Source organism: Amphiprion ocellaris, chromosome 9 (assembly GCF_022539595.1).
Source record: "Amphiprion ocellaris isolate individual 3 ecotype Okinawa chromosome 9, ASM2253959v1, whole genome shotgun sequence".
Taxonomy (NCBI): domain Eukaryota; kingdom Metazoa; phylum Chordata; class Actinopteri; family Pomacentridae; genus Amphiprion; species Amphiprion ocellaris.
This window is the reverse complement of record NC_072774.1, coordinates 29,174,066-29,199,481: the sequence shown is the minus strand read 5'-3', so window position 1 is coordinate 29,199,481 and position 25,416 is coordinate 29,174,066. Positions and strand designations below refer to the sequence as shown.

Here is a 25,416-nt window from a genome sequence, read left to right as displayed (position 1 = left end):
AGAAAAGGATGTCACAGTACAGTCCAGATGCATGAATCCTCAGCACAAAAAAAATGTCTCTTTCAGTTATTTTAGCTACTCCTTTCATCTTCAAGCCGTTAAATTTCCTTTATTTAGCTGCAGTTGAAGAATACCACAATAGAACCCAACAATCAAAGTGTTGATCAAAAGTAAACTTAAAAGTAAGAAGCTGAAAAGCTTCTGTGTCTATGGATGATTCAAGACTTTGCAAAAAATCAAAAGCTCCGTTTCACATAACTAGTGAAGCATAAATGCATGAAGCAAACACCAAAAGCCTGAAAATACACCAAACATGAGCAAAATGCACACATCACAGTGATGGAGATATGAAAGGAGACAGATTAAAACTCTCTGCATGGCTCATTACCGATGGGTTTATGGTAAAATAACTCAGCCATCTGATAAACTTGCTGTGATTGATTCAGAATTAGAAACGTATGCTCCGTCGGGGCCTGATGCAGACGGCTCAAGATTTCACTGCTTTGGGGCACAGTATAAAAATATGAACATATTGAAACAATCATACTTCAGTAGGTTGTGGCCATTTGGGTGAGAATTTGGCTGTGCACTTGCATATAATATGATTTACAACTGCATTTGTAGTGTGCTTCTTTAAATCACCTGTTGCCTGTCAGTTGAAATGTGGGATTTCATGATTGTTTTCTTTTATTCATATGCAGAGAAATGATCTCCTTCGTGTCCAAAAAGGCTTACCTCAGTGCCGGCTTTATTGCTCGCTATCCATCATAGATATATGGCTCAGAGAGGCTCCTTCCTGTTGTTTAGTGAGCATGTCTGCTTAGTTAACCCGTCTATTTTGCCATCCATGACAAAAGCATTAGGTCTGCTTGCTGTCATCTGCTGCAAAGATGCCAAAGCTGCTCATTTGTTGTTGTTTCCAACCAAACGGGTTTGTGATTAAAAGCAAAACTAGCATGCCTTTTACAAAGGAGCTACAGCAAACAGGACTCTCCTGTGCAGTCGTCTTGCTCTAGAACTGTCAACCAGTGTCTCTTAATGTTGTTTTACAGCTTTGGATTACATGCTCTGATGAAAGTAACATTTACACTGATCCAGACTCTCGGTTAGCTGGATGGAGGATCTTTTTAGGCCTCATCCTGAATTCAGCAAACACACTGAACAGTATACTAAACTTAACTAAATCTTAAAAAGCTCCTGCTGTGCACTAGAGCGCGGCCCCTTTCTTTTTCAACATCCCCGCGGAGCTCTAGTGATCCGACTCTGTACCGAATCTGAGAGTGATCTGATTAACACTCTGCTTGCTGACCCTGAGAGCTCCTCTACAACTTTAAATCCTCAACACCTGCAGGGATTCAAGTACACAGAGAAGGAGGTCTCCTCAGGGCACATCATGGACTTATTCACAGTCTGGAAGGTGGAGAGAGGCAATCTTGGCAAAAGTTCCACTTGTCTCCTTTCCAACAGCCTCGACCTCGCTTTGATTTTCATAGACAGACAAACTTACATCCATCTGGAGACCGTATAGACGTCACGAAGCCCACATTGTCTCAGTGGGTGCTGGAGACAGAGCTACTCTTCTAGAAATAGTAGAGACAGACAGAGACATTTTCTACCACCTGTAAATCATACAGCCGCATTTTTCACCTGCTTCTGTTCGTGCTGCTTCAAATCTTACAGATTTTAACCGTTGCTGTGACTCAGGGAGTGAACCTGCCACTTGAATACCTTAACAGAAGTAAGAGCCTCCTATTTTACTCCATTATGCAGTAAATCTAACTGATCTAATTAAAATGTACGTGACATTTTGCTTCACGTAGTGTTTGAAGCAGAGGTTTCCAACGCCAGCTCCCTGTAGATTTGACATGGATGATATACTACATGAGCAGAGAGAATGAACTTTCCTTCTACTACCAGAAAGTCCAACAGATTAGAATGAGTCTAACAGAGGTTTCAAAGCATTAAAACATGGCATCACTCTCTGCTAGGATGCCCTTTATAAAGTGTTGTAGATAATGGCTTTAATAATAGTTAATAATTTATCACTGCTTTTATGGTCATTTAGAGCCACACCCCAAAAAAGTGTTCACATTAATAGCTTTATAAAGTATTAATAAAGCCATTAATTACAACTTATGAGCACTTAATCAAGGGTGCATTATTAAAAAGCCAAAACTTTAATTAAAATTTCCTTAATATATTGTCAGTAGAACATTTTCAACACACCATAATGCAGCTCTAAGCAGATTTAAGGCTATTTTTTCCCTCGTGAAGCTCTATGCAGCATTTGCAACTTGCTAATGCACGATCGATAACACAGCATATGCACTACTGTTCAAAAGTTTGGGGTCACACAGACAATTTCATGTTTTCCATGAAAACTCACACTTTAATCCATGTGCTAACATAACTGCACAAGGGTTTTCTAATCATCAATGAGCCTTTCAACACCATTAGCTAACACAATGTAGCATTAGAACACAGGAGTGATGGTTGCTGGAAATGTTCCTCTGAACCCCTATGGAGATATTCCATTAAAAATCCAACTAGAATAGTTATTTACCACATTAACAATGTCTAGCCTGGATTTCTGATTCATTTAGTGTTATCGTCATTGGAAAAAAAACTGCTTTTCTTTCAAAAAATAAGGACATTTCTAAGTGACTCCAAACTTTTGATTGGTCGTGTATTAAAGTCTGTGAAAACATTTAATTTATTAGTTCTGTACAAAATAAAGTCCTTGGGTATGAGTTTTGGGCTCACTACACCATTACCTTGAATACATTTGAAAAATCTGGGACATTTTAGTGCTAAAATAGAGAGCTCCTAGTGAGCTTAATTTGGATGTTTATGTAGAGGCAGCCTTGCATGATTTTATCTCTCAGCGCCTCACAATAAAAAAGGCTTACTGAGCGTAAAAAGGATTTCGCTATTTGTTGGTGGGTTGTTTTTGAGCGGAACTGAGCTCAGCTGAGTACAATCAGAGAGTCGGGGGACCAGTTGAGGTTTATTAGTGCCATGGGTCATATGTCAACAGTAGGACACTTACAGTTCAGTGGTTATGATCATTCCCTCCCCTGAAGTAAACCCATTCACCCACTGCTTGGTGAGGCTCAGCGCTGCGAGCGGCCACTGGTGGGAGAGGAAGAAAATGTGATCTTTAACTTCGGAGGTGTTTTTCTTTCTTTGACTTTTAGTGTTTTGGTTTTAACAGCTTGAGCCGTGAACGTAGTGTCTGTTCGATTGCGTGTATGTGTGTGCAGAACAGGGGCAGCGGGAGAAGCTGCCAGGGAAAATCACCAAGATTGCAGGCTACTTTCTTCCACCTCACATTTTCCCCTCTTTCTCCGAGTCTGTCTGTGTCTCTGTCTCCTTTATGTCTATGGCTGACCTGCTTCTTCTCATGCTCGCTGAATATTCCTGGATGTGAGGACATGATGAGAATCTCTTGACCCCAAAATCTCGAAACGCTGAAACACATCTCATGACTTATGGCTGTCCCATATTTAGGCCCGTAAGATACAGCGTGGCAACAGATGCCCCAGTAATAAACCTTTCTCTCGCTGTCAAGTGAATTAAATGAGCATTTTGAAAAAGAGGTTGACTGAGAATGCCAAATCTTTTTGGGCATATCCATTATTTTGGCAGTCGCTGCCTGTGTTTAGAATGATCTGTCAGTGGGCTGTAACACTAAAACAGGGGACATGTGCATTTGGTTTATACTCTCTCAAAGTTTATATCTGCATCTTTATTTCACTCTCTTCTACTTTCTGTGCTGATGCCTCCCCGCTCTTCTTATTTTCCCTTTACGACTATCTCTCCCAACCGCTGCTTTCTGAGGTATTTGTGCTTGGAAGGAGACGGCAAACTCTGCCAGCAGTTGCAAAACCCGACGGCTTTCCCCATCCCACCCGGCCGGACCAGACTTCTCTGTTGACATCCGTCGCTACAGGATACTATTTCACTGAGCTAACAAATTTCAGATGGGGAGCTGTTATTAAGTGGTCTAGGATGGAGACCTGCTCCTGTTTACTGATGCCACAGGTATTTATATCCTCTAAATACAACTACTAGGAGAAAACAGCACACTGTGGTTATTATGTTCAAACGGAGGATTCCTCCTTTGAACCACATTCAACTGTCTGTGACTGCTGAAGTGTCCTTGAGCATGGCGCGCCACGAGGACTGCTGTCCGAAAGCCGATCTTAACCTCTGACTTCCCTCTCAAATGTCTAAAAAACAAATGTTGTCTTTTAGCAAATCAATCGTGTTCATTGGCTGTTTGTGCCTCGACTGTATGAGTTTTCCATGTGTTCATATTTGTTAATGCCAGAAGGAAATATCCAAGATTCAAGGCAAATTGATGGTTTCGGTGACTGTGCAGCATTTGTGGTGTTCACAGCAAGATCAGCCATCTCCACAGAGGAACACTGTTTTAGGACAAATACTGTAGTGGTGAATGTTGCATTTGCTGAGCTGACAGAAAGTTCCTTTAGTCACAAACAAGTGAATAAAATTAGAATCTGCACTTGTCATTAATATCTTTTACCTTGGGGTTAACGTAGGTCAAAAAAAGCCTTTAAAATCAGTGCCAGACAGTAAACAGATAAGAGGTTGGATAAGGCTGAAATCACAGTGTAATGCAGCTTTCACCAAGGCAGAGATAGCGACCTTGAAGCCTTCTAGGGAAAGGAGACAGTGAATATCCTGTCAGAGCAGTCAACCACACTGACATTTGTCATATTGTGATTCAGTAATGAGAGTGTCTGGCGTGAGGTGGTAGCTCCATGATCACAGATATACACAGGAAGATCCCAGCCAAGCCACAGGCCCTGTCTGAGTCCTGACCTGCTGTGATCCGTGTGGCTCGGTGGCTTTTCAACGCGTGTTTTCTAAACCTCAGAATGTTAGCCACATAAACCGAGCCTCTAAACGGCTGTGTCAGGAGAAACTATAAGAAATACATGACGTATGATGAACCGAAGGAATATAGCTTTAATGAATAGACTTAAATGTCTCCGGAGAGTGAAGCATCTAACTGTGCCTTGTGGCTTTCCTCTGCTATATTTGATTGTATCCATCACTGAAGTCCATTTTGCTCCTGTTGCCAGACAATTGCTTTCCATACAAAGTCCACACAGTCTTTCATTTTTTACACGGCTTGGAAAAATGGACGAAAATAAGACACAAATCTTTACAGTAGCGATTCTGCGTCACACATTTGGCAAAAGAAACATAAAACCCAGTCAAAATCAGAATCAACATCTCTCATCTAAATGTGTCCGTGTGTAGATCCCAGACACAAAAGGAACCCAATTTGTTTAGATAATTTAGCTGCAGTTTTTCAGCAGACACATTCTTTCTCAGTGACTGTGGATATTATGACGGAGCGACTGAAACCAGACCAGATCTTCTGGCTCGGCTGCCAAGGTTTGGGGTGCACACACATGAATAATAGCCAACCTGCTGCGGTAATAAATGGACTGAATTCTTACGGATTCATCTTGCTGCGCTTATCAAAACTAACAATATTTCCAATGGCTTTGCAAAGACTTAAAAATCAAAGTGCATATATGGTGACCCCGTTGCCACTATCATATGTAACCACTTAGACCCAATTATTTGCTAAACTGCAAGACATCTCGGACAACAGTGTCTATAGTTGAGTCAGTTTCATAATATGTTCCAAAAAAAAAATCTGATCACAACCAGGAATCTAAAGGCTCTAATGTTCAGCCAATGGGACTGAGATAAAAGAGATGTAAAAGGAAACAGAGAGTGCAAAGGTAATCCAGAGGACTTCCACTCTACTGTGAAGGTATTTGTCTTCTACTGCAAAGACGCCATGGTAATTTCTGGCTTTTTATTAATGTACTTTGATCGTAACTTTCATGCTTTATATTACAAACAAACAACGTGTTTAACCACACTGTTATCTGCTTTATGAGAGCTACTTCACATTTCCGACTGTGTGCTGCTACGGGACATAAAGTTGTGCTATGATCCTCTGCTCCAGTGCTGCATGACTCAGATTAACAAGTTGGTAAGATCAAGAAATTTTATAAACCAACTGATCAATTAACACAGCTTCTACCACCATAAGAAGATCTGTGCAGATCTCCACGGAGCACACTGCTCAGTGAGGCCTGTTGTATCTGATAATGGGTAATAAGAGCCAAAGCTGCTCAATTCAAACAGTAAAAATAATGGTTTTTCATGTTAATGAGAAGAAATTGAATTAAATGTTTTGCCCATCCCAACAGTGTAGTTGTTGATCCATAGCTTAGCCGCTCAATGACTCTCAAAGGCCAATCTGAGAGTGCACCCACCTATTAATTTTTCCCGTGACTATAAAACTTCCCCAGCAAGTTCAAACTTTTACTTATACCTCACCATGTCGAGGGCTGCCAGGAAAACGGATTCCTAATAAGAGAGGGCAGCAATAACAACAATAGTAAAATATCCACATCCTCTTTGCAGTCATAAATAATAGAAAAGCCATCACGCTTGTTCTTGTACCCGTCGATATCACTACGTGTAGAAGGAGACGGTGTTCTAGGCATTGCACTTAACCACGAGACAGCCGTTCTTTCTGTACACTATTAGCTGGGCCTTGACCTGCTCCCAAAAGGCCAGAGGGTCAGAGGTGGAGCATTGTGAAAGCACACACGGTCACTTACGGTACTTCCCCCATCCACCCGCTAATAGAGACAAACAGGCACACACATACATACATACTGTCTAAACATACAGGAGCAGCTCTGCTTTAGTGAGTCCCATTAGACACTTTAGCCTCTGCTTTAATGAACACCCTCCCCCCCTTAAACCCTCTCAGTCTTCTGCCTGCCCCCCCACCCACCCACCCACCCACCCCACGATCCAGCCTTGCGGCACACTCCAATGTTAGCGACTCAGCATGTTTTCAGCGTGGTGCGGACGCGCTCTCAATCATCATTAGGGTTTTTGCGGAGTCCTGGGGTCTGGGCAGCTTGCCAGGATGTGTAAAAGTTTCCATGAGGAATGCCTCGAGTTGCCTTCAGAAGCATCAGTGGTGGACGGAGATCCTCAGGAAGGTTAGAATGACTTTTTTTTGTTGTTGCAGGAGGAGGGGAGGCAAGGAGGAAAAAGGAGAATGAACAACAACTGTGTTTTCAGTTTGAGAAAACCAAATGCGCCACCCTTGAATTGAGGAGGAAACAAATCACAAGGAAAACTCCGCTGCAACACGAGGCAATCAGAGCACATATGTCAAATGTCAGAAATGGGCAAAGTCTGCGTTGCACTCTGTGTTTTTCTTATTTTAAGAGAATAAGGGCCCTCTGTTTCCCAGAGAGGCAGCTGGTAGAAATCTGGCTCTCTGATTAGCTCTGGTTCCTTTGCTGTGTGCTGCATTCAGCTGCATTTCATGATATCACCCATCACAGCAGCGACTAATGAGACAGGACACACACAGCAGCAGCCTAACTGGACCAAACGCCTTCTGCTCCACACACACATGCACCCACTGCAAAACACCTATAACGGAACAGGACTCTAAGTGAAGAGTTTAAAAAATGCATGATGTGGGCAACGTTTTCCAAGTGTATATGTAAATGGACACGTGTCTGTGATTATTTGAGACAAGAGGGGGGCATGATGTCTGCTCCTTCAGACATATGACAAAACATGCCGTCATTTATAATCACTTTTTTTAGATTTAATTAGTAGTGTTAACTAAATGGTGCTGACCGAGTTTATCATAAATTCTATTGTTGTATACACTGATGTCATTTGACTGCCATTTCTCTGGCCTTGTAAAACACAGATAGTGGGTTGTGAGTAAGTACGAAATGTCTGAAAACTTTGGTTTTATGTGAGCCCCACCATGAGTTGTTTACGACAGTGAGTCAACAATGCAACACGGCTCAGTCTTGCAGCAGCGGGTGTGTTTCATCCACGTCTTGCCTCCATTTTCCAAGTCCGTGCTGACCTGTGGCCTTACTTCTAGGTGTAGCAGATGAGAGCCACTGAGTGGAAACGGATGCTTCAACGGTTATCCCACTGCCAAACTGGATTCTTCCCAGAAAACTCTCATTTCAGACTCCAGAATCATCACCTCATGCCTTGCACTGTTGTTAGTAAGTTTCTATCGCAGCAGAGGGAAGAGTTTAGCAGTGCACAATGGAGACTGTGTATGGCGGTCAGGGGGGTTCGCATCTGAGACTCCCTCCATACTAACCCAGTTCCTCGCGGTACAGTAGCTCACCGTTGATAAGTTGAGTGATTTCTCAGGAGCTGTGTAAAATCTGGGCCTGGCCACAGAGACACATTTCCTCTGGCTGATGAGAGCCGGAGGCCTGAGCGTTCGAGCGTGGGAGGTGAACCACTCTTGGGGAAGATCAAGTGTGCTCCCGCAGACTCCAAATCACCGGCCCCCAATTGCTGGGGAGGAACGCTATTCTACACACGGTTGGCGTTAAATCACCGCTGCTGTGGTGAGGTCATCCGCTTGCCTTCCTTCTCTAATGGAGCGCTGAGTTCGCTAACGCACGGCGGTAATGCGTGCGGACGGGGAGCGGGACGCCCTTTGAGCTGCCTTCCGATCTTATTTATTTTAGCTCAGGGCTCATTTGAAGGGCTTGGGATAGGGCGGGGCCTGGCAGCAGCAGATGCCTTTGCAGTATGCTGTTACCACCGCACACTTACCGGGACTCCAGGAGCTCACCACAGATGGTTGCGCAGACGTTAGGTGATGCAAAACGGCAGCACATTGAGGTTTTCAAGGGGCTGCCTCGCTGTCCTCCTTCAATCGATATGCATTCCTGCGCGTCCCTAATGCAACTGTAATCACTGGCTGGATACATTTGGCCACTGGGTTAGGGGAAGATTTAGCTTGCTAACGTGACAGTGGATGGAGTAGCGGGAAAGAGAAACAAGGTTACACGACTTTACTCACACCAGTGCTGCCACGTACAGTTGGTAAAACTTCACAGCGTCGGCGTAAACAGACCCCTTGCCGACCTTCGTACAAAACGCAAACTAAAGCTATAGTTTCACTTTATTCAATTAATACTGAAATGAAAGCCTCTGTGGCAAATAATTTGAAATGAGTGCTGCTGTTTCAAATTAGATTTCCAGGCAAACCAGCATCGCTAGGAGCTCAGCAAAATGAGAAAAAAAAATAGAAAAAGGAAAAAGAAAAGAAAAAGTTTGATTTGCGTTTATGGAGCCGATAACAGACAGACATCCCTCCTGTCTCTGTGTTTTCTGTTTATGAGGTGAGGACTAATGGGACTCATCAGGACTGACAGTTATGCTGACAACCAGATTTCAACTCAATTACAGTTCCACAGCAAAACTCCCTCGGTCCCCTCATGCCTATCACCCCTCTACTCCCAGAGCTGTTGAGTGAAGTGCGTATGAGTTATACTTATGCACACACAGACACACAATACACACACAATATCAGTTTACCGAACAAAAGGTCCACAGGAAGGGTGATATTCCTGAGTTCAGTATGGAAGGGTCTCCCCCCCACCGCCTCTATTAGGATGCAGGGGGGGATTTCAACATTTCAAACTGGCACCGTGCCAGTGATGAGTTCCATGGATATATATCATAACAACAAGTGGAGCCTCTGCTAACACAGATAACAGGTTGCTGACCCGAGAGACATACAGTGAGATGGACACAGGAGGCAATAAACTCGACCATATGGTCCCTTGGGTGTGACTGGTTTCATTGCCAGAGGAGACCAGTGACCCCACAGCCTCCCCTGATGACGACAGCTGCATGGTGTCGACTCCGTGGGGAAAAGACGGGAAAACAAAGCCTCTGCCTCCTGCCTCCCAGCATCCCTCCCAGAAATACGGAGAAGGGGGGGAACTCGGCTCGGATCAGGAAACCCCTACCCATTGTTTTGCTTCCTTCATTAGTCGTTGTGTCAACAGTTTGGTTCGCTACGCGTGTGCCACTGTTTTTGTTCTGCTGCACCCCGGCTGACCTCGGTGCTCTGATGTTTTGACAGATTGTTTCAAAATCCCATCAAGGCAATTTACTGTTTTAAAGTAAAGCAGCCGCTTGGACAACATAAGCCGGGCTGCGTGTTACACCAAAGGCAAATAAATCTGCCGGGTCTAAAATTAAACAAATCTGACGTAAATCTGCTGTTAGAGTTTCATCAGGAAATACTGAGGGGTGCAGGAGGGTGCGGCTATGTGTGAGGGCATGCAGATAAGTGAAAGGTGTCAAATAAATGCAATGTGCTACGTAAACAGCCATTCCTGGCACTGGGCCGTGAGCTCATTAGGAGAGGCTTTCATCAGGAAAAAAAAACAACAAAACACCTCTCATTTTTATTAATATAAAATAGATTAAAATAGATAATGTATGAACACTTTGTTTGCTCACCATCATCTAGGTACATCTGGTCCAGTTCCTGAGGCTCCTGCTTCACGGTGATGGCCATTGAAGGGGGGCTGGCATCCTCAGCCAGCAGGCTGGGTGAGCTGGCTGCTGCCTGACCGGGGCTGTAAGCCTGAACGAAGGGGCTCTCTGCAGGACCTCCAGGAGTGGAAGGATGGGACACCGGGGAGGACGAGGGGCTGCTGTTGGCATAGATAGGGTGGTAACCATGGGGTCCGGGGCTGTTCAGGTGGTTGGGGCTGCCCTCGGAGTGGAGCATCCCGAGGGGAGAGTTGTGGTCTGGCGACGGCGGATGAGCAAGGTTAGGGTGGCCGGGTGTCTCCTGAATGGGGGGCACCACGGGGCCTGGCGGTGCCGCATGGGTGGGGCTGTTGGGGAGGCACTTGCTGTATGCCACAGGGGACAGGTCATGCAGGGTGGGGCTGGAGCTGGGGGACGATGATGACATGGCGGCATGGCGAGGCGGGCAGGGAGGGTAACCACCACCCAGGCAGGCATCAGGGTCGGCCACGGGCATGATGGGAGTGAGCCTGGGCTGGCTGTAGTAGGGCTTTGAATGCATGGACAGGCCCACAGTCCCCAGAGAATCATATTCATCACTGGGTTCTGTCTTTATTATCGGCACTGGGGGGGAGAAGCAGAAAGAGAGGCGGAGATGTTAAAAAAAAAAAAAAAAACGTGCAGGGAATCCACGTGGCGCAATGAGAGCATGAGTGAGGCTGAGTAAGGCAGTGAGCAGGCACCCTCCACAATCCAAACAAACAACAACCAATGGATATGGGCTCAGTGTCAACTTGGCAGAGTCCTCTAACAGAGAAACCCTCACGCCTCACCCCGCCACCCATCTTCACCACACCATGAAAAAAAAGCAAAAGAATAGGGGGGAAAGAAAAATGGATGAGTCATCAGTGTGGAAAGCCACAGCTGGCTCTAATAATGAATAAGACCTATTTTCTTTGGACTCTCCTCCAGCTCTGATATCCAATAAAAGTACTTTAAAGCCCTGGACTGCTGCTGCTGTTGCTATTGCTGCTGCTGCTGCTGCTTGAGGAGCCCAGGACCCCTAGGTTTCCTCCGCACTCTAGAAGTAATTGTTTCTCTCAGGACCAAAAGATAGGGGGTGAGTGAAGAAAAAGAGGAGATGATTTGATTTTGATTGGGCTTCCTGAGCTCCTTAAGAGCCTGCAGAGCTGTGCCTGTGGTTTCAGGAGCTCCAGACCTCAGCTAATGCAGGAGAGTGCAGTGACCCCACTTGATCATCCTGCCTCCTCTCTTCTAATTTCTAATCCAACGCAGACTGTCTGCATTGTTTCCTGATTAGTTCTGACTGACAGGTATCACATGCTTCCTCTTCAGTGTAAAGAAAGGTTTTCTATTAATTGAAAATCTCAATCTCAATCTACAGCCTTTACAAACAGGGGTACATATATGGATTTGGATGAGAGATGGAGTGTGATCCACATTAACAAGCTCGCTGCTGAGTTATTATATAAGGAGTTATGTACAGACAGGGCCAGCGCTAAACTAATAGGCTGGTGTTAAGATACCCAGATGCATAGCAAAGGCTTCTGAGTCACAATGGACACATTGTTTCTATTTCTACACATTGTTAAAATGTGTTAATGGCTCTGGTGAATGTTTGATGCCAACCATTAAGACTTTTTTGGCAAAACTTGCTCAAAGTGACATTTACTCAAAGGCGAACAGATGTCAATATGAATAAGAGGTCTGTCCAAAGTGTGTGCATTTGATTTTCGAACACAATAGAACCTTTGAGTGATGGCAAAAAGCAAAGGGTGCGAATGAAGCGTTTGTGTGTCATATGTGCAGGCTGTTTTTCAGTGTGTTATTTCATTTTATTTTTTTGGAGAGAGTTGGATCTGCGAAGACATTAACTGCGCCTGCATCCTCTGGGGTGCTGCAGTGATAATGCAGCCGGGAGCACATTTACGTCAGTCCTGTCTGCCCTTAGAGTCCAGGGACCAGGCTCAGTGTCTGAGGGAGCATCCTAAGGCGAGTCCCGTGATGCAAAGGCCTCATCTACTCAGCCTGGGGAATAACAAGTCAGTCACATGGCCACACTACATCCACAGTCACTTCCTTCAGTGATTGTGTACCTGCTGCCTGCCATTTGTTTAGTTTCAATGGATAGCAGAGTGCCAAGGAGCTTAGAGAATTAGAGAATGATGTTAGAGTTGTCAATAGGAAATGTCAAATCTTAGCTTTAGTTCTGGAGCTGCACTGTTATCTCTGAGATGAAACATATTTTGACTTTTTGCCTAACTAATAATAATGTTAAATAAATAGGAAACATTGAATTATCATCAAGCTTTATGGATTAGTTGATGAGCTGAATAATCAATGACTTTGATACAGAAAATGTGTCGGTATTATAAAGCCAAAGGGGTCAGTTCAGTGTAGGTTTTTGCTGCATCACTACATACTTGCTGTGTCATGACTTAAACTGTTTTCAGTTTTGGTCAGCTGCACTACACTTTTAGAAAATGCTGACTGCAGCTGAGCCCGACTTGGTTCAACATAAATGCCTCCAAAGACCCAAGTCATGAAAGTATGGGAGTATTTTAAACTAACACCCGGTAAAAAGGAGGTTTGCCACTGGCCACAGCAGCGCTAGCACAGTGCACGTGTATCAGAAGAGAAAGCACAAAGGCTCTATTCTGGAGGATGCACCGCCAGAAAAAGCAAAACCACCATAAGTGTTGTCTATTCATTAGTTGGGAAAGCTTTTAAATGTGTTTTTTTCCTTGTGGCTGCTAAAAAAATACCACAAGATAAAATGAATGTATATGAAATGGTCGATAATTTTCTTAAAAAAATGAGTCATTTTGTTTAAAAGACTATGGTAAAATAGTGAATATGTGATTTTGTAGAAAATAAAAAGCCCTAATATGGATCCAAAAACTGACATTTTGTAGATTTAGTATATGGAAAGTTCCTTAAGTGGCTACGTGATAGAAGTCACTACATAAAAACTAAAATTCCATGGTTATGAGGATGTACTTGAAACATTCCAAAAAAAACTAACAAAATAAGTCAGAGCTGAGTGAAGCACTATCATGTTTTCCAACCTTTCTGTTTAGAGATAATTCATACCAAAGAAAACCAAACTGATGAACGAGGCAAACTGTCTTGTGATGATGACTGCAGATTTTTCTGGATGCAATTCTTGAGATTCAACAGTTCCGATGTGACTGAAGATTTCCTGCATGTGACTACAACCAACATGAGATTCTAATTCAAGGTGAATGAGCTTTATCTCACATAGGGAGGAATGCTGTTGCAGCTTTGTGTTTAATCCAGTTAAAGGGTGTATTTTTAAAAGAGGAGCTTGGTTTATATTACCTAAAGATATTCATTAACTTTGAGGCAACCTGTCAAAATGATTTTCCTGGATATCTTCAGACCATGAGCAGAGTGGCAAACTAGGAAATGAAATCACTTGGGACTAATCTTTACAGTTACAAACATTTTTTTCTCCTCTGCTTCACATATAAACAGAAGTCTCCCCTTCAGTTTGATTCATCCATCTTCCCACAAAACAGATTCATCAAGCGAGTCCTAACTTCAGGTGGCTTCTATTTCCTCCCAACCCGTGGGTTACGGCCCACAGACAGTTGATGCTCTGCACATGGTTCTCTCTCCATTACTGGCAGTTTCCCCATCTGTCTGCTCCTATTAAACTGATCAGGCATGATCTAAGTATTTTATTGAGCACTTGTTTCCTCCTAAGGGAACGGGACATAGATGTGTCTCTGTATCTGTGGATGTGATTAGAACCAGCAAGCAACAGGGCTTATGTAGATGTGTAATGTATCTTTAAAGAAGATTCTCTTCCCAATGGTAAAACATGACATTATTGTGCCACTGAGAGAAAATCAGAAATGCTGAACTCATCGTCTTCTAATGGCACGAATCTGCAGTGACATTTACCATGGAGCAGGTGGTAGTTCATTAACTCCAAGGTACCTGGTGCACCATATCCCACTGTGTGCAATCTGGTCGCCCAGCATACTGTGGGCCTTAGTATATCGCAGGTGAGTTTGACAAAACCCAAAGCTGCGGACATGACAGAAACAGTCCAGTCATTGTCCAGCTTTTGGAAAAAAATATGACTGTGCAAATATTTATAAAAAAAAAAAAAAAAAAAGAACAGAACAATGTGTGGTTCATTAAGTTTTCCTGTATGTGTCACAGAACATGTTTCTGGCTCTCTCCTCTCCAGCTCCGACCACAAACCAATGCGACGGGGGGAGCAGGCACCCGTTTGCCTTAAGAATAGAACTTGATATAACAGAGGAATCTCCAAACGGCCTGTAAAAATAAAGGGGTTCCGAGAAGTTCTTCGCCCGAGCCTCGGTCATTGCCAGCACTTCTTCTGGCATTTGTTGTTTAATGTGGTGGTGAAAACTGTTTCTTATTTGAAGAGCAACGCGTCACGTCTCTACTCACGCAAGAATGATTGGAAGGGCGTTTGGAAAAGCAAGACTCATTCTGAGGGCCAGACAACGACAGTTGCACTGCATGTACATCTCAACATCGCAGACAAGCACTTAGGCTTGAAACCGCAAATGCTAATGGTATATATGAATGGTATATCTGAACAGCAAATGTCCGCTTGATTCATGGCTGAAGGTAGACTCACCTCATATTCAGTACCTCCTGAGCAGAAAACTGTTGAATTCTTCTTATATATTTAATTGAATGAATTCTAGATTAAAAAAAACTTTATGTATCTGGAAGGATCCGCTTAACAGTTCTTTGCTTGATTCACGCCATCAAAATGAATAAAATGAATCAACTTTTCCTATCCATTTTTTCAATTACTTCATAAATTGTACTTTAATTTTTAACCATTTACATACAGTATATAGTCTACAGCCAGCCATGGACCCAACGGTGCAGCAACATTACACATTATATAGTGTATCTGACCATGCAATCATTTATTGGCCAAGCTACAAGTTAGGTAGTAATAAAATGCTATAGACATTTTATGTATTAGCATTATAATGATGTTGACTTTTTTCTGTTATAGAGGTAAAGTAAAATTACAATATTGAGTATTGGTTTTTCATTTGGGCTGCATAGTGACTTGGTGGTTAGCACTTCTGCATTGCAGCTAGAAGATCTCCGGTTCACGTTCCGGCCTTTCCAGGATCTTTCTGCATGGAGTCTGCATGCTCTCCCTGTACATGTGTGGGTTTTCTCCGGATACTCCGGCTTCCTCCCACAGTCCAAAAATATGCTGTGGTTAATTGGTGATTCTGAATTATCTGTAGGTGTGAATGTGAGTGTGATTGTTTGTCTCTATATGTAGTCCTGTGATAGACTGTTACCTGTCCAGGTGTCCCCTGTCTTCACCCTCAGTCAGCTGGGATAGACTCCACCCCCCCACGGCCCTAATGAGGATTAAGTGGTGTATAGATAAAGGATGGAACTCCAACTCCTTTGACTTATTCTGATGGTTCAAACGCGACAAAAACAATTGTTTTGCTCATGCATACTTATGGCATCACTGTACTGTAATGTGCTACAGACAAATTTCAAGGAGATTTTCCTGCTTTGAATCTTGTTTTTACTTCAACATGCATCAGTTTGGCAGTTTTCAACAGATCTATAGCAGCCCTTCTCATATCACCAAAGCTTATCTTTGTCTGTCAGCTAAGTATGAGTGAGAACAGCGATGTTCCTGCTACAGATGGTGTCTGACAAAAACATGTTATAGTGGAGGCAGGGCGAGGCTGAGAGTCTGCGTCTATGTCTGAAACAATGCAATCTATAGAAATAATAACTTGGATTTTTTTTTTTAAACTTCTTTTGATGTGTTTAGCTCAAATGCAGGCACCGCATTTGCATTAGCGTCAAAGAGTAACAAGGTGGTCACATGACCTGAATGGAAAATAAAGGTGGTTTTCACTAGCATCTGTGCCCCAGAGAGTGTTTGCTTCATCCTTCCGCTGTTTCAAACAAGTGGGGCTATTTTAAGGGTTGGGTTTGCCTTTTTATAGATGAGCAGACACCAGAGTGTGAAAGAAATGTTCTCTCTAAACAACGTCAGTGACCACAACTGTGCTTGAAGTGGGACATAAGGCCGGAAGAGTCTTTTCATACAAGCGAGAAAGAAAAAAAAGTGTTGACAACAGCGTATGCGTGTGAGTGTGAGTGTATGTGTGTGGGTGTCCTCCTCCCCAGCCCACCCTGTGTACCTGCCACAGTGTTGTTTCACTCATTGTTGACACACACACTGAAACCCTCAAAAGCAAACAGCTTCAGGAGGATTTCCTCATTCTTTGCTGCTGTATTGAAACTATTACAGTCATCATCACTACACGGGGTCTGTTTATGCTAATTATAATCTTCATACAGTATTCTTTTAAGCACTGATTATGCAGGTTAACATAAAAGAAGCTAGGAAAACCCACATTGTTGCCATTTAATTGGCATTTTTGTCTACGCTTACTCTAACTATTCTACTCTGCAGTGATAAATTAGCCTATAATGCAGGTATCAAATCTCATTGACATTCTGTAGGAAGTGTACAGAAAAATGCTTTGATATTTTTTCATTATTTGTGTGTTTTGGTGGGATTGCTTCTGCAGCCAGCACAGTTCTACTTCAGCTGTTACCCAGTGCAGTTGTAACAGTCGGCCCACTGATTTAAATACCACGCATTTGTGTTTGGAAATATGCAATGTTGTGTTTTTTTTTTTTTATGTGTGCCTTCAAAAGTGTGGTAAATCCCAAAATAGAACTCAATCGCTTGTGATTCACGGCCTCTTTGGCTGCAGCACTTGTGAGGTAATTATGGTTCTTTGAGAAAACGTTGGCCCCGCTTGTGTGGTCCACACTGTACTTGTGGTTTACTTGGCAGCAAAAGAGAGAACACAACAAGTCATCTTTTCATTAGAGCTGTGTTTACGCTCAGGGAAATGACTTAAGAGATGCACAGTGGTGGCTGAGAAGCCCCCTACGTCTCTCTGGGTCTTTTTCTACGTGAAACGGCAGATTGTGAAATGGATAGCCTATATATGGCCACCGTCTGCTTGTCCCACACTGTCCAGATACCCACAATGCACTTGTTCCTCACATAATCAGGCATCTCCAAATAGGGGCTGTGCTCTACTTGTTCTCAGAGCCTCATCCAGAATCCTGATCACTTATCTCTTGTGGCCATAAATGCATCTGCTGATAATCTAAATGTCACATCTTATTAACAGCTGTAGACTTAAAACACAACGCTCGCTATCCCAGAAGCATTAGACCCATTAGGCGCTGATCAATGAAAACAAGATACCGTTGTTTTGATCTAATGGATTTCGCTGGTTATCACAAGAGGGAGCATGCAGGTCTTGTAAATGCACGGTTGCTGGTTGGAATCCCTAAACCTGCTGCGACAATGAGTGTGAGTGGAATTTGTGGGTGTTGGAGCATCTTATACTGCTTCTATTGCCGGAACAGTATCTTAAGAAACTCTTTTTTACAGCTTCTGAGCAGCCAGCAGTAAAAGACTTTGGCACCATAAATGGAAGGTGTCGTCTCGCTGGAAGAAAAGCAAACATGCTTAGTCACCTTTCTCAGGATACATACATGATAAAACAGCAGCATTCTAGCAGGATGCTGGGGACTGATACCGAGGCTGATATTTCGCCTGTGCCTACTGTGAAAAGCAAATGAGTCACAATGCAAATTTGAGGTTGAACTCTTCCCTAAACTCTCACCAATACATTCTTCAAATTCCAACGTGAAAGCCATCTATAAACAGTGAGGCCAGGGGCACATGACAAACACACAGAGAGGTATTCCTGGGTTTTCAGGTTGCTACATGAATGACGGGTAAAGCACTGGCTGTTGGACGTGTGTGTGTGTGTGTGTGTGTGTGTGTGTGTGTGTGTGTGTGTGTGTGTGTGTGTGTGTGTGAGTGTGTATTTATTAGTTCTTAGGCGTGTTGGTGAAGCCCTGCGTGAAGCGGGGTGTGAAAGTCAGGTCGCCGGGAGATTGACTTCTTTGCATCAACAGTGCTTGGAGGCTCTGTCACTCAGCAGGTACAGCTCATGCCGAGGGAACGCGCTTTCACTACAGAATAAACACACCTCACATCTTCTGCTCTCACTCAAAGGCTACAGCCAAGTGTTGCCAGGCAGAACGTCAAAAAAAACCCCCCAAAAAACGGCCACAAATTTCAGATGGCATGTTGACAGCTGAGGTAAACTACAGTGGATGGATGTCAAGACTTAAAGAAATACTCCAAATGATGAATGAAAAGCGAGCAGCTTGTGTGAAACATACAAGTCTTTTTTCTGTCAGTGATAATAAAGAGGTGGGAGTGATGATTACCATTTGGAGGCAGGTAGGTGAAGCGCTGGTATTGGCTCCTCTTCCTCTTGCCGTTGCAGACGTAGAAGTTAACCTGCACTGGGCTGGATATTCTCTGGTTCCTGTATGGCGGGATCTCCACAACAAGAGTACTCTAAAAGACAAAGGAGATGGAAAACAATATTTCACCTTCATGACACAAAAACTGAAAAGAGTCACTTGGTGGCTAAATTGGCATATAGGTTTGAAAAATCATTTCTAATTTAGATGATTTTTTTCCCTGTTTCAACCTGAGATGTTTTGTGTCTTTGGAAATTATGGGATTTCCACTAGAATGTAAAATGAAGTTGTGTGTATTTGAAAGCTTGGCTGCACAGCAGGAGCTTATAATGACTATAAGCCTGTGGGGTTTAAGTTTAATCAACAGCTATGTTTATTTTGCACCTGGCCTGCAGTTAGGGTACTGTTTCCAAGAGGCCGGACTGGTCTAAATGAGCTCGTCTGGACTGTGTAGATGCAGCAGTGGTGCCCATGAGGTTGGTCCAGTGCCCATGTTTGTCTCAGAGGAGAACCCTCGGGCTTTACTTACTTCCCTGTGCACCGCAGGAGAAGAGAGGTAACAGGCTTAATTGTTTGCACAGCCGAAGGAGGCTTGCTTGTCCCCCCTCTCGCCCCAACCCCGCTAGACCACGGCAAGTCTGGACGGATGTGAACTTTCGACTGCTTTATTTCTGACAGGGGAACACGGAGAAATTTGTCTGAGTGTTTGTGTCTAATTCCTGGGATAGCTGTCACTCTCATGTGGGTCTAAACAAGCCAGAATGGGGAACTTTGACAGGAAGCAGGGTTTTATTGGTAATCACCGCACCGTGAGGAAGGTGGGAGGAGAGACGGGGTGGGAGGTAAAGCAGGAGAGCTCGGGCCCAGTCTGCCCTCCAGATGATGACAAAGAAAACATGCAGGTGGCTGAGTGAGTGTGTGCATACACATGGCTTTCTCTCTCTCCATCCCGACCAGCGAAAGTTAGCACGCTCTGGATGGCAGTAAAAACACAGTCAGGCAGGCAGACTGGAGCACTTTAAAGCAGTCTGGTCACAGCTGACATAAAGTAGAAGGCCAGTCCTCTCTCACTGTCTCTCCCCTACTTGCTTGTCAGATGTGCTAAATAAAACGGTGCAATATTTGTCGTTTATCAGCGTTGCCTCCCCAAAGCACCACCCCCGGCTGAGCCTTGCTCGCCCGCTAATTTTCCTACATCTGGGACTCCAGCCACAGTACATCAGCCAGCCCTGCAGAGCAATTAGACATCAGAGTCCATATTTACCCTCCTGATGCAACCGAGTCATTTACCTGAGTATAATAACAGCAACAACAAGAGGAAAAACAATCCTTGTGTTGCAGCATTTAGATGCACAGGGTTTATTTTTGACCCAGTGAGAGACGCCACTGATGAAAGCCAGCAGCAGTTCGTAACGAAATGCGATGGCGCGCAATCAAACCGGTTTTCGCAGACCCTGTAGCTGACTATTCACAGACCTAACAAATCTGGACGAAATCTTAATTAACTCCAGAGCACGAGCAGCTTTCTGTAGAACAACATTTGCTTCATTCCCTCGGCTGACGATTCCCTTTCGCTCGGTTTTATATTAACACACTCCGAATGTGTGACTGAGCGTCAGTAAAATGAGCGCGCTGGTTTATTTTTCTCATTACTGCCTTCATGAAAAGCAGCAGGTAAAAAGGAGGGGTGTGAGCCACTCTTGGCTGCAGGATCTCAGCACAGACGAGGTGTTTAAGCCCAATTCATCACCACCACAACACTTTGCTGTGAACTAAACGTCTGGCTATGCCGAGACCGCTGTGGCGTGAGTGTTTAAGTGTGTGTGTGTGTGTGTGTGTGTGTGTCCATGCTTGTGCTTCCATTCTGTAATCCATACGTGTATTTTTGTGCAATAAATGCAAAAAACAATATGTGAGCCTGACTGTGTTTACTTCCATGAGGAGATTTTGTGAAAATTCCGTTCGGGATTGCATCGGCTAGTCATCACTGTCTATGTCGCAATTTGTAATGCCTTAGCAAAGGTTACATCATTGCAGGGGACAGATGAGGAGGAGACAGAGGGAGGAAAGGAGAAAATCTCAAGGGACGGTGAGACACAAGACGGCAGGAGCACCTCAAATAAATCACGCTGGTGAGGTGAACTTACAGATTTGACGGAGTCCTTGTCGACTTTGGCTTCTGTCTCCCACAGATGATGCCCATCTATTGACAAAGAAAACACAATATTCAGTATCATACATTATGAGCTGTATAATCACACAGATATGACAAACGTGGGTGGCTGTAATGTGAGGATGTTGCTCATATAAGCAAAAGAGACACGTAAGCTTTCGGGGTGGATTAGATGTTTTTTTTTTTAGCATTGTTAGACCTGAAACAGGTCAGTTAAAGGTTAAATAATCTGTAATTCGATTGCTTAGCAAGAAGAAAAAAACAAATTTGCTGGTTTTGACTTGTCAAATGTGAAGATGTGTTGCTTCTCTAAGTTTCTGAAAACTTTCAGGTTTTGGACTCTGACAAAATAATACAAGGAAGATGCTTTTGGGCTTTGCAAAACTGACACCAACAAGTTTGGCTCTGCCTAATACCTCATTTAGTGTCTGTCTCCATTGAGTTTTGCCCTATTTCTGTCCCCTCATTAAATCCTTGATTAGATTTCTTTTTCTGTTTTCTCTCCTACTTCTACCATCCTCCCTTCTTTCTATCCAAAGCTCTGCTCTGTGAAATGCTACAAAGAAAGTAGCAGCTTTTATTTCTTCATTTCTTTCTTTTCATCTCCATCTTGTTGTGGTAAGGAGGTTTCCCTTTGCTGCCATGCAATAAAAGGCCTGCGAGCTACCGCAGCTGGTGGGAGCCTGCAGAAGCTCAGCTCGCATTCTTTGCGTTTTCTCTGTGATTTCATGCCACACCTTTTTGAGAACAGACGCTCTGGACTCTGCTAGGGCAATCAGCACCCACCACAGTGCCATTTTTTTTTTCAGAACCGATGACTCATTAAGGCTGTCAGAAATAGAAGTGACACAGAACAGCCTTTGTGTCAGTGGCACACCATGTGAGGCAACAGCATGGGCAGCAGCTGAAATGCTACGATTCACTTCAGAATCAGGGAGCTACAAGATAAGATAATCAGAATCATTTTCCAAATAGCCAGAAAGGGAAAACCGGCAGCTCTGGGAGTTGTAAAACCCTTGTTTTGTTTTTTTTTTGCAAGGCATTATGTTTTTCACATCATGCGGTGAGTGAAAGAATAAAGGATTCCAGTCACGGTTGACATATTATCGGTGAGATGTGGAAGTGGGGGCGGGTGGTCAGCTTTATTATTCAGAGAGTGAACATCAGTAGGTATATCTTTCCAAAATGGCCATATTAAAAAGAGAAAGAGAAAAACAGACGGTAGAGACATCAGATAAGGGCTTTTCTATTTGAACTGGGGGAAATAAGAGTTGCATATGGAGAAATGGGCCTCGCCGTGATGGAGATGAAGTGGATGGCTGGGGAATAGCAGCCGGGATACGCCTCTAGAACCACCACGGGGCAGTGACTCTGTGCATGTGGCAGGTGATTGAGATGCACATGCAATGCTGTGAAGTTGTAAAGAGTATGGAAGGGCAATTAGAGCGAGCACAGACAGAGAGAAGGTCAGAGAAAGAGAGAGAGACAGAGACAGACAGAGATGAGCGTTCCTCATGTTACGTCTAGGGGAACCAAGAGGGAATCTCACCCGCCTCCGCTCTGGGAGACTCTCCAAGAGGGAAACCTTAGACTACGACGTCAACCCCAACCTCCACTGGTAAACATGTTTGTCAAACTTTTATTCCTCTGTTTCTACCTTTCCCCCTGATCTGCTGTCTCACCTTTTCTACCTTTAAATCACTTTGTTCCACCAAAACCTTTCAACTTTTGCTCCATGAGCAAAAACCTAAAGCCGTTATTGAATTGGGACGGAGCCACCTGTGGCAAATTTTTGCGAGTCAGAAGAGGCTGTTCGACTGATAACCACAGGACTTTCCATTTGCTCCTTCTTCCCTGCAACATCTGCAAAATGCTTCTGTTCCCGACAACACCTCCTCCTTCACGCAACCTCCACCCACGCATAATGCACACATACAGATGCAGACACATGCACACACGCAACCACAGTATCCTTTACCTTTGTTCTGGCCTTCAACTTGAATTATAAGAGGGGGAAGCACAAAACAATAGGTGGCATAAAGAAACCCTGTCTGGAGAAGTCCTCGTATAATCCTGTTGCAATTTAGCCAAAATTAGCAAACACGCGGGCAAATAGTCACACTCTTATTTTTAGTCTTTGTGCTCAAAGGTGAACCAATAATCTGTCTATTAGTCTGCATGACTCATGAGTGCAAATGAGATCCTCAAAGACTAAAACCAGACAACCAGGATAACGCTCTTATTCATCAGACAATTAGACCGCATGCAGGGTGAGGCCTCTGCGAGTCATCTCTTCTTCAGTTCTTGACAACACATAATGTTGTGTACCTGGTGACAGCCTGGCAACGGTGTTGCTGCTATAGTGAATTTCATGCAAACAAATCTCCTCATTTGTTATTTTATTATTGACAGGGATTTGGTTAATACTCAAGATGTAAAGGAAATGTGCTCCACCTGGTCTCATCATGTTAAACAACCATTTCACACGGCAGGTATCATTTTTAAGCCAATAATATTCTGTGGGTTTTATATCTACCACTTTCCAAATACAGAGCTCCAGCCAGCTGACTAGTTATGTATTAGATTTCACAATAAATTAAGAGGCTTTTTAAAAAATTCTGACAGCCAGAGGTGAAGTGTTGTGTAGAGCACAACAGCTTCCACTGACCAAAGAGAGTTCACTTCAGGATTTTTGAGAATGGAAAATATGATTCACATGCTTAATTGCGGAGGTCGTCTTGTGAAACAATCCAGACATATTTTGCAGCTATGTCTCTTTTCCAGAGATGATTTCGGGGAGTATTTCTCTCTCTTTCCTGTTTACATATGTCAAGTTTATTTTCCATTTTATAACTCTCCTGCTATGTTGAATGAAAACACTGCAGTAATTTTACACACATTTTTTACAGCAGTCACCTTGTTGTCCAATGAGAAGAAAAAGTCAAAAGGCCAAAGGGATTCCCTGACAACTGATCCCAGCAGCTGCTTTCTCCTCTGAAGCACCTGGCTGCTGCCAATCTGAGAACTGGTGAAACTGGAGAAATGGAAGTCTGCTTCGGATCGAGAGGCTTCCGTATAAATTATGCCTTGACAGTAGATTTATGATGGGTTTACGGTGAGGAAGTGAGTTATTCTTGGTGTATAACAAGGAAAGTGTGAGTTGACTTGACCTGAGGGTCGGGTGCACGCTGAGGCGGACAGCGGTCAGTAGAGTGGAATTTCATCCTTTTATCAAGAGTCCAGCTGTGTGGCATATATTCTGAGAAGGATCTAAAGAGTCAGAGTGATGACTGAGGACCATTCAGACGTATGTTTGGGTAATAATTGTAGAGTGCAAAGCGCTCACAAGGAAGACATCAAATCTAGTGGGTCTCAGACCTGTGCAGATAAAACCTCAAACTGACTGTATGGTGAAGAGAGATGCAGATAGGTGGTTTCTTTGGTTTTTGAGCAGGGGTCTGTGTAACAGTTTGCATAGATGTGAGAAACAAAGACCCGCGCATTGAGCCGCATTTCTTCAAGGTATATCACTATCCTGATCATAATGAGGGGGCATTCTTGCAGACCTGCCCCACAAAGACCAATTGCTTCTCACTGATTTGAAAGGCTTATCTGGCTATAACACGTTCAGACGAGCCTGAAGAAAGGGTGGAGGCCACAGGACAATCTAGAAATCTCCCTGCTGTGATCAAATGATTCCTTTGATGCCCCAAGTAGCAGCAAGCTTTCTTAAACAAATAGCAGCCGAAATTGTGCAGCGTTACTGATCTACAAAGGGAAAATGTACTCAGTAAAGGCTACGTCAGCCGAATGAATCTCATCAAAGGGGGCAGTGACGTCTCTCTCTCCACTACTATATGTTTTTATTTGCTTTTCTTGGGTATTGATCCATTCATTTCTAATAGGTATGGCCTTAGAAGTGCACTGCTTTCATTTTATGTTGGGTGGCAAAGGAGGATGAGAGGTTAAGCTCCTACGGGAGTTATAAATAATGATTGGTTTTGAAATAGTGCACTATACCACCCTAATTAGACCATAATTTCTCAAATCTCTAGCCTGAAGCAGGGGTGGAGGTTGACCTTATCCTGCCAAAACTATGAGTCAAGATTATGAAGGTTATCCTAGCCCAAAGCCAAAGGACAGTCTAGACATAGCGCTAGAAGTACAATACATCGACCAGTTTGTCTGGTGTTTAGATTTGCCCAAGGTGAAGGCGTTCAGCGAAGTATAAACAGTGTCTGAATGAACTCTCAGAGTTCAGATCGCAGTCTGCAAGGTCTGGGTTTCTTGAACTATGAAGGTATGAAAATCTAAACATTTCAGCCTGTTGCTGAGGAGTTTTAACGCGAGAAGAATAACAGCCAGAGGGTATTGTAGTGGACTGTGCTGTCCTAATGTTACAGATTATACTGCAGCTCAGAATTCTCTCTCCAGCCTGAAGCAGA

General features: G+C 43.6%; 1 protein-coding gene across 4 annotated transcripts in view; it reads right to left on the bottom strand.

Annotated features, from left to right (window-relative positions):
- LOC111564871 (nuclear factor of activated T-cells, cytoplasmic 1-like) overlaps window positions 1-25,416 on the bottom strand; it is a 63,542-nt gene that overhangs the window by 12,021 nt on the left and 26,105 nt on the right. For 2 of the 4 annotated variants that reach the window (XM_023264723.3, XM_035945779.2), the window contains exons 7-9: window positions 20,946-21,001; window positions 18,760-18,892; window positions 10,390-11,028 (exon numbers count right to left, since the gene is read on the bottom strand). In XM_023264723.3, the coding sequence (XP_023120491.2) occupies window positions 10,390-11,028; window positions 18,760-18,892; window positions 20,946-21,001 (828 nt within the window). Of the gene's footprint in view, window positions 1-10,389; window positions 11,029-15,761; window positions 15,825-18,759; window positions 18,893-20,945; window positions 21,002-25,416 lie in introns of those variants that run through there. The other 2 variants (XM_055013836.1, XM_055013835.1) reach the window with 2 other exon arrangements.